We start from the raw sequence: 19517 nt of genomic DNA on the forward strand, positions 1-19517 counted from the left end.
AAACTGAAAAGGAAGAACAGAATGAATATCTAGACATCTCTGGGTGAGGACCAGAACATATACCATGCTGAACTCTGATGAGGTCGAAAGATACCGGGTGAGTTGGGCTGGCTAGCTGGTGGCAGTAATGGATGTTATCTGTCCTAGGAAATAAAACTGCATACTACATCCAAATGTTTGGTAAAATGTATTTAACCCACCTATTTCTCTCCTTGCTTGTAGTATCTACCTTTTTTCAATTTCTTATTTTGAGGTAGATGTCTATGTAATTTTCCTGAAAAAACATACATTTTATAAATATAAGGATGCTGTGTTCATTAGAAAATAACTAATCAAGCCGGGTGTGGTGACGCATGCCTTTAATTCCAGCACTTGGGAGGCAGAGGTAGGAGGATGGCCATGAGTTTGAGGCCACCCTAAGACTACATTGAGTATTCCAGGTCAGCCTGGACTAGAGTGAAACCCTACCTCAAAAAAAAAAAAAAAAAAAAAAAGAACTGTATTTCTAAAGTGTACTGTACTAATTTGTGTAATTTTGCTAATCTGTTTGAACTGGGGAGAAAAAAAAAATGTATTGAGGTAACCAGATCTATCAACCACTAAAATTGAACCCACAAGAAAAGGTCCAAGAATTGATAGCCTAACTCTAAACTGCTTTTCACCAGAAAACCAAAAAAGGCTAATGTAAACAGGTGAGTGATGAGGGTATTTGACTATCTTAAAAGAATATTAGGTAGGGCTGGGGATGTAGCTGTTGGGAGAGAGAGCTTGCCTAGCATGCACAAAGCTGGGTTCTATCTCTAACACCACATAAACCAGGCATGGTGGTGCACCCCTGTAACCCCTGTACTGTGGAGGTGGACACAGAAAGAGGAGAAGTGCAAGGCTATCCTCTGTTATAGAGTGAGTTTTCAACTGGGCATGGTGGTGTATGCCTTTAATCCCAGCACGTTCAAGGTGGAGGTAGGAGGATCACTGTGAGTTCGAGGCCAGCCTGGGACTACAGATTGAGTTCCAGGTTAGCCTGGACTACAATGAGACACTACCTTGGGGAAAAAAAAAAAAAAAGGAAGGAGAAAAAAAAAAAGCTGGGAGTGGTGGTGCACGCCTTTAGTCCCAGCACTTGAGAGGCAGAGGTAGGAGGATTACTGTGAGTTCAGGGCCACCCTGAGACTACAGAGTGAATTCCAAGTCAACTTGCACTACAGTGAGACCCTACCTGGAAAAAACAAAAAAGAAAGGGGAAAAAAAATAATGCAGTGAGTTTGAGGCCAGCCGGGGCTACATAAGATCCTATCTTAAAAAGAAATAAAACAGATTCGTGAGGATGTTAGCTACAAGATCCCTAGTTAAGAAGATGCAGCTAGGCAGGCATGGTAGCGCACACCTTTAGTTCCAGCACTTGGGAGGCAAAAGTAGGAGGACTGCCTTGAGTTCATGGCCACCCTGAGACTACATAGTGGATTCCAGGCCAGCAAAAAAAAAAAAAAAACCAAAAACCAAAAAAAAAAAACCCAGCTATTTTATAATCTTTCCTTTCAGGTTTTTTTTTTTTTTTTTTTTTTGTAAATTTTATGTGAGACAGAGAAAGAATTGGTATACCAGGGCCTCCAGCCACTGCAATCAAACCCGACGCATGTGCCACGTCGTGCACAAGTCCAACCTTGTGCGTCTGGCTTATGTGACACCTGGAGAGTTGAACATGAGTCCTTAGGCCTAACCTATGATTAACCTTAACCACTAAGCCTTCTCTCCAGCCCTTACATTTTTTTTGTAACTTTTTTAACCTTTTGTTTTTGTCATGGCTTTTGGAAGTTAGGGTGTGGATATTAACCCTTTCCTTTCCTGGTTTCATACCTTGGTCTAAGGAAAGAGACTCCACTACACAAGAGACCCACTTCCCTTCAGTAAGTATCCCTCCTACTTGGGAAGATAGTGAGACAAACAAGACCTCACATACATCATATTAAGAAACCACATCTTGGCTGGGGGAATGGCTTAGCGGTTAAGGCTTTTGCCTGCGAAGCCTAAGGGGCTGGAAGCCTTGGTGTGCCCATTCTCTCTTTCTCTTCCTCTCTCTCAAATAAAGAAATAAAATATTTTTTTAAAAAAGAAAAAAAAAAAGAAAGAAACCACATCTCGAGCCGAGTGTCGTGGCACAGGGCTTTAATCCTAGCACTCGGGAGGCAGAGGTAGGAGGATCGAGGCCACGCTGAGACTACAGAGTTGGAATGAATTTCAGGTCAGCCTGGGCTAGGGCGAGACCCTACTTCGAAAAACCAAAACAAACCAAACCAAAAAAAAAAGCAAGCAAGCACATCTCTCTAGGATAGGATGAACACAAGATGCTAGGCTATTTCCCTTATATTCTCCTTGAGAGATGGGCTGTTTTAAACTCAGAATTAAAAAAAAAAAATTAAGGGTGCTGGGTGTAGTGGCCATTCCTGTGATCCTAGCACCTGGAAGGCTGAGTTCCAGGCCAGCCACAGATACATATAGTAAGACCTCGACTATTCTAAAACAACAAAACAGGAGTCTTTTTCACTATTCTCCACCACCTTTCTATTGGCTATATGGAAATAAACAAGCATCATCGAATGAAAACAGGCTACTTGTACAGAGCATGGCCAAGGGGTAGATGACCACAACTGGGCTTGGTAGACGAGGGGGCCAGCCTAGTAAAGAAAGCTTTATAGGGCTGGAGAGATGGCTTAGCAGTTAAGGCGCTTGCCTGCAAAGCCAAAGGACCAAAGTTCGATTCCCCCAGGACCCACTTAAAGCCAGATGCATAAGGTGGGGGCATGCATTTTGAGTTCGTTTGCAGAGGCTGAAGGCCCTGGCATGCCCATTCTCTCAAATAAACAAATAAATAAAATTTAAATATTTGAAAAAAAGACGGCCATATAGTTATTTAAAGAAAAAGGTGGGGGGCGCTTGAGGGTTCATTCTAATTAGAAGTGGTTGGCTCTGGAAGCTGGAGGAGGGCAACTTTTTATGATTGGTTTGGAGCGTATATTTGGCCTTCTCTGATTGGCCGCGAGTTGAAAGCAGCAGCGAAAAATATGGAAAGTGCTAGTCCGTGACCCATTCCTGATAGTTCTGGGCCTCTTACGGTAGGGGTCCTGGGTAGGAGTTCCATTACCACATGTAGTTTGGCCACGGTCAGTATTTTCAGCACCTCTGCTGGGAGAATCGCAGGGGTTTATTATTATTATTTACCTTCCCTTTGATCTACTAGCTAGCTCTCAGCTCCAAATCTGTTTTCTTGGAGCAACATTTCTGTTCAGGAGAGACGAAGACGTCAGGATCTGCAGATCACGGGAAGAAATGCATCTTCCGAGTGAGGGTCGGGCAGGGCCGTCGCCTCCTCGTCCTATCTTCCGGTTCTCCATTTCCTTACAGAACTCGAGTTTCCGTAAGTGAGTCCTCCGAGGCGTCCCCAGCTGGTAGGGGCGGTTGGTCAGTCTCTTCTACCAGGGCCCACCGGGGCTGAGCCCGGGGCGGCGGCGGGTCCAGCTCCTCCGGCGGGTTTGCCCTCCTCAGCCCGGCGCCCCGGGCGCAGTGCCCCTCCTGCAGCCCGGCCCGGCGCGGGCCTGCCCGGCACGTCCCAGGTCAGCGTCCAGTCCCCGAGCGAGCGAGCGAGCGAGCGCGTCCTTCGTCCGGAACGAGCAGTCCCCTCCATGTCCGCTCCGGACCGGGGCGGGGGGGAGGGCGAAGGCAGGACCACTCTTCCGAGCCGCCATGCACTCGCCGGCCCCCTTCTCTTCCCGTCCCTTCCGAGCGCAGCCCGCGCGTCGCCCCCGAGCTCGTCGCGGCCGGCGGGGACGACTCTCGGCCGGGAGAGGGAGAGCAGAGGCTCCTGCCGCCGGGGACGGCCGCGACGGCGACGCCAGCGCTCTCGCCATCTTGCGGGGAGGAGGAGGAGCCGCGGCGGCCGCCATGCGGAGAGGCCGGGCCAGAGGGACGGAGGGAAGGCAGGCGGGGGCCGAGGAGCCCGGTCGGCTCAGCGCGGCGGCGGCGGCGGCGGCTGCTTCGGTTGGCGACGCCGGCGCAGGTCGGGCCCGGGCGGCGGGCCGCGAGGCCGTGCGGGGGGCCGGGGGGCGGGGCGCGGCGCGGCGCGGCGGGGCGGGCGGAGGCCGCGGCGAGGGGGCGGGCGGAGGTTTCCGACGAGGAAGGAGCCGCCGCCATTTTGGGAGCTTCGAGTCAACAATAAAGGACCGAGGGTGCCGAGCGGGAGTGGCCTCGGTGGTAGGACTCGGGCCCGAGCCGCGGGGCGTGGGGTGAGGCGGCGGGGCCGGGGGCCGCGGGGGGCCGGGGCGGTGGTCGCCGCGAGGAGTCCCCTCGGCGCTGGCGTGGGGGTGGCGGGGACGCTCCGGGGCGGAGGCCCGAGGCCTGGGCCAGGAGGCGGCCGGGCGCTGGAACGCGGGGCCGCCGGGGCTGCGGGAGGAGGTCGGCGGACAAGGGAGGAGGCCCGGCCGCGGGGACGCGCGGCCTCGGGGCGGGAGGCGGCCCCGTAGAGCGCGGCGGGCTGGGTGCGAGCGTGCGTGTGTGTGCCGGAGAGCCGGATTCGGCCCGGCCCGGCCCGGCTCGCGGGAGGAGCGGCCGCTGCTTCGGGCCGAGGGCCTTGTAGGTTTGGTGCCCGACGGTGGAGGGAGCTCCCCGGGCGTAGGGGAGAGCGGCGGCGTTCTGCGCCGGAGGGCTTCTGTGCGGAGCCGTAGGAGGGCCGTCGCTATTGTCTCCTGCCGGTTCCGGCTCTTGTGGCGCAGATAGGAGAGCTGGGCCCCGAGCCTTTTGTGTGTGTGGTCGGGGAGCCGGCTTCTAGTGTGCTTGGGGGAGGGGGCGAGGGCTTAGCACCCTACGGTTACCGGTCTCCAGTCTTCGGCCTGTCTCCTTCCTTTTATCGCACTGTCCTCCGCCCCCCCCTTCCCTCATAATCAAACCTAGTCGCTCCAACTTGATGCTTAAGCTTGGAGAAACTGCGCTGCTTTTACAAACAAAAGCCCTTGTTGGAGATGACGCTACTGTTCTGGGTGTGAAACTGTCAGTTGCTAACTACGATCTGGGAAGTGCTGTAATTAACTCCGGCAGGGACTCCTCCCAACTGGGCTACGTTCGTGTGTGTGTGTGTGTTTAATGTAGACATATAACTTGCAAATCTAAATTCGGAAGGGGTAGGAGGAATAGTTCCTCCTCTGAGACAGGGCTGCAGTGCAGGTGTCAGAGGAGGAGCAGTCGTCACATCGTCTCGTTTAGGATTTAAGGAGATAGCAGGTCTACTGTGCACCGCAGACAGTACCGATGTAGTTGAGTCATTAGAGTTTGCTCTCTTCATCCTCTTAGTGCTCTGCATAGGAGTAAGCTATCCTGTCCGAAGTACATGACACTGTTAGAGGGGACATAAGCCTGTCTACACGGAAAAGGAGCTTTTAACACCATGTTTGAGACGCGGATGACAGAAGTCAAGAAAGTAAAATATAAGTGGCTTTTGTGTATTCAGTGACCACTATTTGTGAGCAACTTACCGTTTAATTTTTTTTCTTAAAGGCACATGTAATCAAAGTGCTTTCTAACTTTTTTTTTTTTTTTTTTCCGAGGTAGAGAACCTCTCTGGAGCCCAGGCTGAACTGGAACTCACCTTTGTAGTTCCAGGCTGGTCTCTAACTCACAGTGGTCCTCCTACCTCTACGTAGCTCTCAAGTGCTGGGGATAAAGGTGTGCACCACCATACCTGGTTTTTCGTATATGTATGTATTTATTTGGGAGAGAGGGAGGGACAGATGGAGAAAGAGGTAGTGGGCACGCCAGGGCCTTGAGTCACTGCAAACGAACTCCAGATGCATACCCTGTGCATCTGGCTTATGTGAGTCCTGGGGAATTGCGCCTATGTACTTCGGCTTTGCAGGCAGTCAAGCGCGTTAACCGCTAAGCCATCTCTCCAGCCCTTTTATTTTTAACCTTAAAATTTTGAGATGCTTTGGTGTATGGCAAAAATAACGACACTGTATTTTGGGGAAGGAGTGTCAGAAATGCAAACGAAAAGAGTTGGGTTATGTTTTCTGGTAATATTTACTAAATTTTAAAATAACTCAACTTATATTACAATTTAAAATGGAAGAGGATTGTTCAATTCTTTTAATTAATTTATTTATTAGAAAGAGATAGAATGGGCATGCCAGGGCCTCTAGTCACTGCAAATGGAACTCCAGACGCATGCACTACTATATGTAGGATCTGGGGAATTGAACCTCGATCCTTACTTTGTAGGCAGTCTTCTTAATCTCCAAGCCATCTCTCCAGTCCTGTTCAATTCTTTTTAAAAACTACTAGATTTAATACTCTGGGTAGTTCAGAGATTTACTAAAGCCACTAGTGTGCTTAGCCTTCGATGGTTTTTTTTTTCCCCCCTCTAGGTAGGGTCTCACTGTAGTTCAGGCTGACCTAGAGTTCACTATGTAGTCTCAGGGTATCTCAAACTCAAGGTGACCCTGCTATCTCTGCCGCCTGTCTGCTGGGATTAAAGGTGTGTGCCACCATGCCAGACTTTGTGTTCCTTTATTTTATTTTATTTTATTTTATTTTATTTTTTTTTTTTATTTTTTTTATTTTATTTATTTTATTTATTTTATTTTATTTATTTTATTTATTTTATTTTATTTTTTATTTTATTTTGAGGTAGGGTCTTCCTCTAGCCCAGGCTGTCCTGGAATTCATTGTATAGTCTCAGCATGGCTTTGAACTTGCAACAATCCTCCTACCTCTGCCTCCTGAGTACTGGGATTAAAGGCATGTACCACCACACATTTTTAAAAAAATTTATTTATTTGAGAGAAAAACTGGGCATGCCAGGGCTTCTAGATGCATTGTGTCACTTTGTGCATCTGGCTTATGTGGGTCCTGGGGAGTCGAGCCCAAGTCCTTTGATTTTGCAGGCAAGTGCCTTAACCACTAAGCCATCTCCAGCCATTTTTTTAAAAAAGCATTTATTTGCATAGGGGGCAGGGAGAATGGGTGTGCCAAGGCCTCTATCCACTGCAGATGCATGTGCCACTTTTTCCGTCTGACTTCCTGTGGGTACAGGGGATTCAAACCTGGGTTGTTAGGCTTTGCAGGCAAGCGCCTTAACCACTGAGCCAGCTCTCCAACTCTGTTTGTATTTAAATAATGTTAGGATATACTTTTTAGGGCTGATACACATGGTGACACATGCATCTGGAGTTCGTTTGCAGTGGTAGAGGCCCTGGCATATGTATTCTCTATTTGCATCTCTCATATCTCTCGCTTTCAAATAAATAATTTAAGAAATTGTTTTAAAAAGGGATAAGCCTTTTTAAGAAAGTTTTTTTTTTTTATTTATGAGAGAGAATGAATGGACGTGTTAGAGCCTCTAGCCATTGCAAACGAACTTCAGATGCATGTGTCACCATGTGTTTCTAGCTTATGTGGATACTAGGGAATTCAAACTAGGTTTTTAGGCTTCTCAGGTAAACGCCTTAGCCCCTAAGCCATCTCTCTTTTTTAAAAGGTACTTATTTATGAGCCAGAGATTCTTTTTGAAAGGGGTTAGATTTAAAGGTAGCACGATTGCAGTGGCTGGGGGCCCTGACGTGCCGATTCTCTCTCACAGTCTTTAAAAATTTGAGTTTTATTAAGATGAAAGTTTTCTTAGCTTTAAAAAAAATTATTTGGGGGGTGGGAAGGCAGATGGAGATGGGGAGAGTGGGTGTGCCAGGGCCTCCAGCCATTGTAAACCAATTCTACACGCATGCTTCACCTTGTGTATCTGCATACGTGGGTACTGAGGACTTGAAAGTAACAGGGTCCTTTGGCTTTGCCGGCAAGTGCCTTAACCACTAAGCCTTCTCTCTCCAGTCCCTTAGCAGGTTTTCAAGAAAAATAGTTTGCTATGTACACTCGTCCATATGGACCATTTGACTACTTCATTTATTGCCTTGAAGGATAAGAGGGAAAAAATACTTCTTCATAAAGCTTAACTTATATAGATAAAAATGAAAAGGAAACATAGTTTTAAAGGATTTATTTATTTTTTTGTTTTTCGAGGTAGGATTTCATTCTAGCCCGAGCTGACTTGGAATTTGCTATGTAGCATGTCGTCTCAGGGTGGCCCCGAACTCAGAACAATCCTTTTACCTCTGCCTCCCAAGTGCTGGGATTAAAGGCGTGGGCCACCATGCCCGGCTCTTAAGAATTTTCTTTTAAAAGTCCTAGAGCTGGGTGTGATGGCCCACACCTTTAATCCCACTTGGGAGGCAGAGGTAGGGGGATTGATGTGAGTTCGAGGCCACCCTGAGACTACAGAGTGAATTCAAGGTCAGCCTGATCTAGAGTGAAACCTTACCTCAAGAAACCAAAAAAAAAAAAAAAAAAATCTTTTTTAAATTTGTTGCACTAGATTGGTGGATTAGAAGTTAAGGTGTTTGCCTGGTAGCCCAAGGACTCAGGTTTGATTCCCCAGTACCTACATAGGCCGGATGCACAAGGTGGAGCATGCACCTGGAGTTTGTTTGCAGTGCTAGAGGCAGTAGCACACTCATTCTCTCTGTGTCCCTCTCTCTTGTCTCTTAATAAATAAAATTTTTAAAAAATTAGGGCTGGAGAGATGGCTTAGCGGTTAAGCGCTTGCCTGTGAAGCCTAAGGACTCTGGTTGGAGGCTCAATTCCCCAGGATCCTCACGTTAGTGAGATGCATAAGGGGGTATATGCATCTGGAGTTCGTTTGCAGTGGCTGGAAGCCCTGGCATGCCCATATTCATTTTCTCTCCCCCCCCCCCCGTTGCTCTCAAATAAATAAAAATTTAAAATTTAAAAAATTAATTTGGGGCTGGAGGGATGGCTTAGTGGTTAAGGTGCTTACCTGCAAAGCCAAAGGACCCAGGTTTGACTCCCCAGGACCCATGTAAGCAAGCTACACCTGGTAGCATGTGCCTCTGGAGTTCCTTTGCAGTGGCTGGAGGCCCTGGCACATCCATTCTCTCTCTCCCTCACCCCTCCCCTGCCTCTTTCTCTCTGTCAAATAATAAAATAAAAACAAAGTATTAAAATTATTTGTAAGCAGACAGATTAGAGAGAAGAGACAATCACAGAGAATGGGCATGCCACGACTTCTAGCCGCTGTAAAAGAACTACAGATGTGTGCACCACCTTGCGCATTTGGTTTTACCTGGGTGCTGGGAAACCTAACCCAGGTCGTGAGGCTTCACAGGCAAGCGTCTTACCCACTGAGCCATCTCTCCTGCCCTCAAGGATTTTTGGTTGTCAGAAATACAAAAACATTAATGAAATGTGTTTTGTTTGAATCTAGACTTACATTAAAGTAATTTGATATTTTACTGAGTTGTAATGCAGTTAGATATAATGAATCATTGACTCTTGGACATGGTAAGAGACTTGTAGAGAGTTCATCAGAGAAGAAACTGGAAGAAGAGATTGTCATTTGACAGTGAATATTAATTTTAATCCTAGTGTCTTTTTAAAATATGTATACATTTTATTTTCAAAATATTTTATATTTATTTATTTGACAGAGAAAGAGGGATGGGGGAGAGGGGGAGAGAGAATGGGTGCGCCAGGGCCTCCAGCCACTATTAATGAATTCCAGACTCGTGTGCCCCTTGTGCATCTGGCTAACGTGGGTCCTGGGGAATTGAGCCCGGGTCTTTTGGCTTTGCAGGCAAAGGCCTTAACTACTAAGCCATCCATCCAGCCCATTAATCCTAGTATCTTTTTGCCTAATTTTTTGTAGGTTGCTTTGATCTTGAAATTTTAAATGTTTGAGATTAGTTTCGTTGCAGATTTTGTTTTTATTTATTTATGTATTTATTTGTTTGAGAGAGAGAATGGATGCAGTAGGGCCTCTAGCCACTGCAAACCAACTCCAGATGCATGCATCACCTTGTGCATCTGGCTCATATGGGTCCTAGAGAATCGAACCGAGGTCCTTTGGCTTTGCAGGCAAATGCCTTAACCACTACACCATTTCTCCAGCCCCAGGTTTGGTTTTTGCGACAGTTCATCAGTGTCTACTGCCTTGCCTAGTAATTTGGCCTAAGTGTAGCTGTATAAATTCTCTAACAAGATGAGAGTTGTTCTCAAGAAGGTCTTTTCTAGGGAAGCAAGGTTTTTCCCTCTGACTTTGCTAATTTACTTTTTTCTTTGTTTCAGATTGAAGTGAGCGGATTCAGATACAACTCAAGCTTGTTAGAGGGCTTTTTAAAAACAAAAAGTTGACTCTGTGCATGAGAGCAAGTTACTGCTGCTTACCGACCGTTCAGAGACTTACAGGTGCTTGCCTGAACTGCAATAAAGGACTCATATATTGAGCAAGACTTATATTTATCTCTTCGTTTTGGAGAGCCCAATAAACTGTTATTACAGTTTCTCTACTGACTTTCAAAAGTTCTGAAGTTTGAAAGAGACACCTTTGCAAATTAACACAGCATGAGCACGGCCAGAACAGAGAACCCTGTTATAATGGGTCTGTCCAGTCAAAATGGTCAGCTGAGGGGCCCTGTAAAGCCCAGTGGTGGCCCTGGAGGAGGGGGCACACAGACACAGCAACAGATGAACCAGTTGAAAACCACCAACACAATCAATAATGGCACTCAACAGCAAGCACAGAGTATGACCACCACTATTAAGTAAGTGTCAAAATACTAAGCACCTGGAAAATCACAATCGACGTATTTTTCTTGACTATTTTAATTCCTTAATTTAACCATTTTGGTTGCAGATGGAGGACAGACAGATGACTTTTATTACTATTGGGTGGATGGATATTCACAGTTTAGTATTTTTTCTATAATTCAGAAAAATAATAAGCATGATGTTTAGAAGCAATTGAAACAGTTCTGGCATTTATAGATGAATGTAGAGGTTATTAAGTTGAGTTTGTCTTGGGGCACTTTTTTTTTTTTTTTTTTGAGGTAGGGTCTTGCTGTAGCCCAGGGTGACCTGGGATTCACTATGTATTCTCAGGGTGACCTTGAACTCATGGTGATCCTCCTATCTCTGCCTTCCAAGTGCTGGGATTAAAGGCACATAACCTGGTGGTTTGGGGGGGAGGTTTTTGAGATAGGGTCTTGAGGCTGAGCTAGAATTTATTGCATAGTTTCATGCTGGCCTGCCTCAGTTTTTCAAGTGCTGGGATGAAAGGCATGTACCACCATGCCTGGCAGAAGTATTTGTTTTTTTCCAGGTAGGATTTCACTCTAGTCCAAGCTGACCTGGAATTCACTATGTAGTCCAAGGGTGGCCTCGAACTCATGGTGATCTTCTTCCCTCTGCCTCCTGAGAACTGGTGTTAAAGGCGTGCTCCAACACACCTGGCTACTTTTTATTTATTCATTTATTTTTTATTTGAGAGGGAGAGAGCCTGAGAATGGGCATGCCAGGGCCTCTAGCTACTACAAACAAACCTCAGACACACGTGCCCCAGCTTACATGGAACTTGGAAAATCGAACCTGGGTCCTTAGGCTTCACAGGCCTGCGCCTTAAGCACTAAGCTATCTTTCCAGCCCTTCCCCTTTTTTTTTTTAAAGATACCTGTCTGTATCCTGGACAATATAGTGAGACCCTGTCTTTAAACACACACAACAAAAAGGAAGAACATTATCTGTGTTAGAGTATTTGCATTTTATATAGGTTCAAGCTTTAAGTAAAATAAGCCAAGCCTTCCAGGTGTTCTGCAGACTCTAGTTATATAATAAAAATAGTGGCCTGGGGAGAAGGCTTTAGCCATTAAGGTGCTTATCTGGAAAGCCAAAGGACCCCAAATTCAATTCCCCAGTTCCCACGTAAAAGGTTGCACATGCATCTGGAGTTCATTTTCAGTGTCTGGATGTCCTGGTGCACATTCTATCTGCCTTTTTCTCTCTCTCAAATAAGTAAACTATTTTTTACAAAAAGCAGCAGTGTAAAAATTAAAACTTTTGTTTTGAAGTAGGTTCTCAATGTAGTCCAGGCTGACCTGGAACTCATTCACTTATTCTATAGAATGAGTGAAAACTTTAAAGAAAGCATAATAGATAAAATTGTCTTGAAGTACTTTCTGACAATTTGTTTTTGATGGTTTAAATTTTTTTTTTTTTTAAGATTTTCACCTGACAATAAAAAATTTATTTTTTGTTACATTTTTCTTGTTTTCTACCTGGGCCTGTTTACTCCTCTGTAAGCAACTTGGTGATCGCCCACTTCTGGGGAAGGGGATCACCATAGTGTTGAACTTAGTGCAGACTTTTGATTGTCATAGTGTATTACAGCCCAGAACTCATGGACTCATCTTTACTGGCCTTGTTTGTATTCTCTTTTCAAAGTTTCAGGCATCTCTGCGAAAAAAAGAATTGAGATATTCATTAATGGTTGATACTGAGTCTTTATTTTGCCAAGCTCTGTGCTGCTTTACATTGATTTTAAAAAAGAATTTCTTTTAATTTATTTGAGAGAGAGAAAACGAGAATGGGCATGCCAGGGCCTTCGGCTGCTGCAAATGAACCCCAGATGTGGACACCCCCTTGTGTGCATGTGCTACATTGAATGCTTGTGTCTGGCTTATGTGAGACCTGGAGATTCAAACATGAGTTCTTAGGCTCTGCAAACAAGCACCTTAACCACTAAGCCATCTCTCCAACCCACCTTTTCTTTTCTTTTTTTGAGGTAGGGTCTTGCTCTGTCTGGCCCAGGCTGACCTGGTATTCACTATGTAGTCTCAGGCTGGCCTCATTCTTCCTACCTTGGTCTCTTGAGTGCCAGGACTAAAGACCCACCATACCTGGCCTTTTTTTTTTTTTTTTTTTTTTTTTTACTTTTTGAGACATAGTTTCATTTAGCTCAGGATGACCTTGAATTCCAGTTCTTCTGCCCCATGTCATTAGTGTGATTACAGGTAAGATTGCAAATAACCCATTTTGTACATGAGAATAGAGGCTAAAAAAAGTAATTGAGGAGGCTGGAGGGATGGCTTGGTGTTTTAGGCACTTGCCTACAAAGCCAAAGGACCCAGGTTCGATTCCCCAGGACCCATGTTAGCCAGATGCACAAGGGGTTACACGTGTTTGGACTTTGTTTACAGTGGCTGGAGGCCCTGGCGTGCCCATTCTGTTCTCTACCTCTTTCTCTGTCAAATAAATAAATAAAAATAAAATATTTTAAAAAAAATTTAAGTGATTAAGGGCGGAGAGAAGGCTTAGCCATTAAGGTGCTTGAATGTAGCTCAGTGGTAGAGTGCTTGCTTCGCATGTGTGCAATTTCAAGTTCTACCAAGCTGTTATATGAATTTGAAACAGCGTTGTTAAAGTTTTCAATTTATTTATTTATTTTTTCAAGGGGAGTGTCAAATTATTATTACTATGTTTTTCCACTTTTTTTTTTTCTTCTCATTTTTCAAGGTAGGGTCTTACTCCAGCCCGGGCTGACCTGGAATTCACTATGGAGTTTCAGGGTGGCCTTGAACTCACGGCAATCCTCCTACCTCTGCCTCCCGAGTGCTGGGATTAAAGGCGTGCGCCACCACGCCCGGCTTCCACTTTTTTTATTAGTTAGTTTTGTACTCAGCGAATACAGTCAGTTTGGTACCATTATTAGGCTCATCTGTGACCTACCCCTTCCCTTTTGCCCCTCCTTGTTGAGGTATATGGGTCATGCTTTCTGGATATTTATTTAATTATTATTATTTTATTTTGGGGGGGGGGTTCTAGGGTGGCCTCGAACTCACGGCAATCCTCCTACCACTGCCTCTCGAGTGCTGGGATTAAAGGCATGCGCCACCACACCTGGCTTTATTTATTCATTTTATTTATTTGCTTTTTTTATTTTTACTATTTGAGAGCGACAGACAGAAATAGGCAGATAGAGAGAATGGGCGCACCAGGGTCTCCAGCCCCTGCAAACAAACTCCAGACACGTGTACCCCCTTGTGCATCTGGCTAGCGTGGGACCTGGGAAATTGAGCCTTGAACCGGGGTCCTCAGGCTTCATAGGCAAGCGCTTGACCACTAAGCCATCTCTCCAGCCCTAGATCTCATTTTTGAAATGCATTATCTTTGTGTTAGTAAGTAGGATGCTATAAACTTTGATACTTTACATTTCCTATATTTTTGTAGGCCTGGTGATGACTGGAAAAAGACTTTAAAACTCCCACCAAAAGATCTAAGAATCAAAACTTCGGTAAGTTGGGTTGTGGAAATCAGGTGACAACTACAAGTAGTTATTTACAATAACACTATGTGTTTAATCTTTTTTTTAAAAAGCTATTTTATTTTCAAGGGAGAGAGAATGATACTGTGCATGTCCATCTCCATGAGTCCTAGGGAATTGACCTAGCAGACTTTGCAAACAAGCACCATTGTTAACCATTGCGCTGTCACTCCAGGTTCTGTTTAATCTTTTGATTGTTGTTGTTTTTGAGACGGTTTCTATAGCCTAGGCTTCCTTCAAGCTCTTGGTTTTTAAAAATATTTTATTTTTATTTATTCATTTAAGAGAGATAGATAGAAATAGAGAGAAAGAGAGAGAATGGGTACACCAGGACCTGTGATCATTGCAAATGAACTCCAGATGTGTGTGCCTACTTGTGCATCTGGCTTAGATGGGTCCTGGGGACTCGATCCTGGGTCCTTTGGCTTTGCAGGCAAGCGCCTTAACCACAAAGCCATCCCTCCAGCCTCAAGCCCTTGGTTTTCCTACCTTAGCCTCCTTTGTGCTGGGGCTACAGGCATGTGTCATCAGGCCTGCCAAAATTCATTTGATTTATTTATTTTGAGGCAGGGTCTCTATGTAGCACAACCTGTATGTGTTTGATTTTTTTAAAGGTATTTATTTATTTATTTGTGTAAACAGAGAAACAAACGGACAGAATGGGTGTATCAGGGCCTCCAGCTGTTGCAAATGAAATCCAGATGTATGTGCTGCTTTGTGCATCTGGGTTTATGTGGGTTTTGGGGAAATGCACCAGAGTCATTAGACTTTTGCAGGCAAGCACCGTAACTCCTGAACACTCTCTCCAGCCTTGTTTGATCTTTGAAATTGTAGAACTAGTATACTTCTTATATGTTGGATTGCTGGAATTTCCATCCATTCTTTTTGTTTTTGGTTTTTAAAAAATATATTATTTTTCTTTATTTATTTGAGAGAGGGAAATAGGTAAGCAGGGAGGGGGAGAGAGAGAATGAGTGTGCCAGGGCCTCTGGCCACTGCTAATGAACTTCAGATGTGTGCACGCCCTTGTGCATCTGGCTTACATGTGTACTGAGGAGTTGAACCCGGGTCCTTTGGCTTTGCAGGCAAGGGCCTTAACCACTAAGCCATTTCTCCAACCCCTCCATCCATTCTTTTTTGTTTTTTAGAGGTAGGCTCTCACTGTAGCCCAGGCTGACCTGGAATTCACTATGTAGTCTTAGGGTAGCCTTGAACTCACAGAAATCCTCCTACCTCGGCCTCTTGAATGCTGGGATTAAAGGTGTATGCCACCACACACCCAGCTCATTTAAGTAACGTTTATACGTACACACATCTTTCCTAATACTATAAAATTTTTCTTTTGCTCCTAGCAAACCAATGAGACATTTTATGTTGGATATTACGTCTACACTAAAGAGAAGTTCTCTTAAACCAGTATTTCTCAGCCAGGGCTGATTTTGTGCCCCAGTGAATTAGACAAGAATAATTATGGTTGTTACCTGTGTATCCTACAGGATAACCTCTCAAAATAATGTTCTGGTCCCAAATGTCAGCAGTTTTGGGCTTGAGACTTAGCCAGAGATTATGTTAGCTAATGAGTTGAGCTAGGATTTGACTTCACATCTTATAATTAGTAACCCAATTGCATGTTACTTTGTAGAAATAATAGTGTTCTGCCAGTCTTTGAAAGATTATGACCACAAGGTGGCTTTCCCTTTTAATTGTTATGTATATGTTGAAGGTAGAGAATTTAGCTCTAGGAAAAGTTAAAATAGTAGTAATCTATATAATTTAAGATGAATTAGGTGAATAATTTAAGCCAGACTAAGTTTCTTAAGCGTGCTAACTACCAAATAACTTTGGCTATATTTTATTTTATTGGTTTGTTTGATTAGGATGTGACCTCCACAAAAGGAAATGAGTTTGAAGATTACTGTTTGAAACGGGAGTTACTAATGGGAATTTTTGAAATGGGTTGGGAAAAGCCATCTCCTATTCAGGTATGTGAATCCTTTATTATATACATAAAGCTTATGAATTATACATTACATTTTGACCTGTGGGAATGGTGGGAACGAATGTACGTATAATACATACATAACAAAGGTTAAGTTACAGAATTATGTTCCTTTATTTTGTGTGTATACTATGTGTTGCACACGTGCATGTACATGTGATGCATGTATTTATTTGCCTGTGTGTACTCCCTATGTTCATTCGTATGGAGGCCAGAGGTGTCCTTTACTCTTCTGTCACTGTTTTTCTTACTTCTAGATAGACTGAAAGTCAGCTCCAAGTTCAGTGAGACTGACTTCATATTGGGGTTACAGACATGAGTGAATATGCTCAGCTTTTGTAGGTGCTGGGGATCAAACTCAGGTCCTTATACTTGCACACCAATTCTTACCTGCTGAGACATCTCCCTAATCCCGTGTTTCTTTATGCATCTAAGTCTCTTAATGTGTATGTGTATATCCCCTAAAAATAGGAATTACTAGGGGTGTGTGTGGGCACATATGTGGAGGTCAAAGGACAACTTTCAGGTGGTCCTTGCCTTCTACCTTGGTTTTTGGTTTTTCAAGGTAAGGTCTCACTCTAGCCCAGGCTGACCTGGGATTAACTATGTAGTCTCAGGGTGGTCTTGAACTCACCATGATCGTAGCTACCTCTGCCTCCTGAGTGCTGGGATTAAAGGCATGTACCACCAAACCCAGCTCCCTTCTTTTTTATTTATTTTAATTTGTTTTATTCAATTTTATCTCTTTGGGGGGGGGGGAGAAAGAGGCAAATAGAAAATGGGCGCACCAGGGCCTCCAGCAACTACAAATGGGTTTCAGAAGCATGCACCGCCTTTTGCATCTGGCTTACATGGGTCCTGGGGAATTGAACCTGGGTCCTTTGGCTTTGCAGGCGAGTGCATTAACCACTAAGCCATCCCTCCAGGTCCCCCCCCTTTTTTTTTAAGTAATTTTATGTTTTGTTTTGTCAAGGTAAGGTCTCACTGTAGTCTAGACCAAACTGGAATTCATTATGTAGTTCCAAGCTGGCCTCTAGCTCATCAGTGATCTTACCTCTGCCTCCTGAATGCTGGGATTAAAGGCGTGTACTACCACACCCAGCTAAGTATTTTTATTATATATAAGCAGACACAGACAAATTGGCATGCCAGGGTCTCTGCCATTGCAAACGAACTTCAGGTGCATGCTCCATTTTGCGCATCTGGCTTTATGTGGGTACCAAACCCCATTCTGTCAGACCTTTTTTATGTTTTGGTTTTTCAAGGTTAGGGTCTCACTGTAGCTCAGGCTGACCTGGAATTCACTATGTAGTCTCAGGTTGGCCTCGAACTCCCGGTGATTCTCCTTCCTCTACCTCCAAGTGCTGGGATTAAAGGCATGTGCCACAACGCCCGGCAGACTTTTTTTTTTTTTAATAAGATTTATTTATTAGAGGGAAAGAGAGTAAGCACGGGCATGCCAGGGCCTCTAGCCACAGCAGATAATTCCAGACTCATGTGCCAGCATGTGCATCTGGCTTACGTGGGACCTGGAGAATCAAACCTGAGTCCTTAAGCTTTGCATACAAGCACCTTAACTGCTGCGCCATCTTGCCAGCACGCATGTGCACCCCCCTTCATTTCTTTTTTTTTTTTTTAAGAAGTTTAGAAACAAAATTTCTCATTGTGGGTCCATGTGATTAGGCCCAAGCCATGTTTTCTCAACAATCTTTTCGGGGTATCATATTTGAAGGTATATGCAGTGTCTACATAGCCCTGATTTGTAATGTTATTTTTTTAAATGAGAGAGAATTGGCACATCAGGGCTTTAGCCACTGTAAACAAACTCCAATGTGTGCTACCTTGCACACATGCATTACTATCTGTGCATCCTGCTGATGTGGGTTCTGGGTAGTCGAACCTGAGTCCTTTGGCTTTTCAAGCACCTTAACCACTAAACAATCTCTCCAGCCCCAGTGTTACTAATTCTGATTACCTTATCAAGACATGATTATTGTTTTTTACTACCCTCCCTTAAAACTAACAGGTATTCTGGGAAGTATGTATTTAATCTTTTATTTACAATATCCATGACTATAAGCAATATCCCATGGTAATTCCCTCCCTCCCCCCACTTTCCCCTTTGAAACTACTTTCCTTCATGTCCCATCTCCTACTCAATTAGTCTCTTTTTTTAAAATATCCCTCTCCATCTCAATCCGTCTCTCTTCTGTTTTGATGTCATGATCTTTTCCTTCTCTTATGATGGTCTTGTGTAGGTAATATCAGGCACTGTGAGGTCATGGATATCAAGGCCATTTTGTGTCTGGAGGAGCACATTGTAAGGAGTCCTACCCCTCCTTGGCCCTTACATTCTTTCTGCCACCTCTTCCACAATGGACCCTGAGCCTTGGAAGGTGTGATAGAGAGATTTCAGTGCTGAGCAATCCTTTGTCACTTCTCAGCACCATGGTGCCTTCAGAGTCATCCCAAGGTCACTGCCATCTGAAAAGAGAAGGTTCTCTAACCAAAAGTGAGAGTAGCATTAATATAAGGGTATGAACATTAACAGAAGTGCTTACTGGGCAGTGTGATGAGCATAGTATATACATTTAGCCAGATAGCAGCAGACGTTACACCCGTAGGGTTCACGACTACCCCTGTTGTAGGTTTTCAGTATCGGGGATGTATTCCCTCCCATGGAGCAAGCCTCCAGTTCAATTAGAGGGCAGTTGGTTTCCACCATGACAGACATGCCACTATTGGACCTGTTGACTCATTTGGCCTGCCTGGCCAAATATAAGGCTTGCAGTGTCCACTGTTGAGTGTCTTCACTGGTGATTTTTCTTTCTCCCATTGAACTGCATGCAGCATGGCCTTTTCCAGCTTTCTGTCAGCTGTGTACATGGAGGAGGTTTTTAGCTCAGCTCCAGCAGGATTTCTCAGTGACCTTGCAGCCCAAGTATGTGGAGTCTTCAGCAGTAGGGTCTTACCATCTATTCCTGGTGGGAAACTAAGGGCCTTGGCAATGGCCTGTGCCCCCTTGTGCATCTGGTTTATGTGGGTCCTGGGGAATTGAACCGAAGTCCATTGGCTTTTTAGGCAAACACCTTAACCACTAAGCCATCTCTTCAGTTCAAGACCTTTTTTAAAATAAAATACTTTTTGAGCCAGGCGTGGTGGTGCACGCCTTTAATCCCAGCCCTTGGGAGGCAGAGGTAGGAGGATCGCCATCTTTCGAGGCCACCCTGAGACTACATAGTGAAACGTAAGTCAGCCTGAGCTAGAGTGAGACCCTGCCTCTGGTCGAGGGGGTTTAATCCAGTAATA

The 19517-nt window shown here is 44.8% G+C and overlaps 1 protein-coding gene across 4 annotated transcripts in view; it reads left to right on the forward strand.

The window, feature by feature from the left end:
* Positions 1-3121: 3121 nt before the first annotated feature.
* The window catches only part of Ddx6 (DEAD-box helicase 6), a 49823-nt gene continuing 33427 nt past the window's right edge, over positions 3122-19517 (forward strand). Inside the window, exons 1-4 of one of the 4 annotated variants that reach the window (XM_045145069.1) lie at positions 3122-3415; positions 10180-10655; positions 14116-14179; positions 16087-16191. In XM_045145069.1, coding sequence (XP_045001004.1) covers positions 10456-10655; positions 14116-14179; positions 16087-16191 — 369 coding nt within the window. In that variant the 5' untranslated portion in view covers positions 3122-3415; positions 10180-10455. Of the gene's footprint in view, positions 3416-3999; positions 4055-4135; positions 4281-10179; positions 10656-14115; positions 14180-16086; positions 16192-19517 lie in introns of those variants that run through there. The other 3 variants (XM_045145072.1, XM_045145071.1, XM_045145070.1) reach the window with 3 other exon arrangements.

The sequence above is a fragment of the Jaculus jaculus genome, chromosome 3 (genome assembly GCF_020740685.1).
Source record: "Jaculus jaculus isolate mJacJac1 chromosome 3, mJacJac1.mat.Y.cur, whole genome shotgun sequence".
NCBI lineage: Eukaryota > Metazoa > Chordata > Mammalia > Rodentia > Dipodidae > Jaculus > Jaculus jaculus.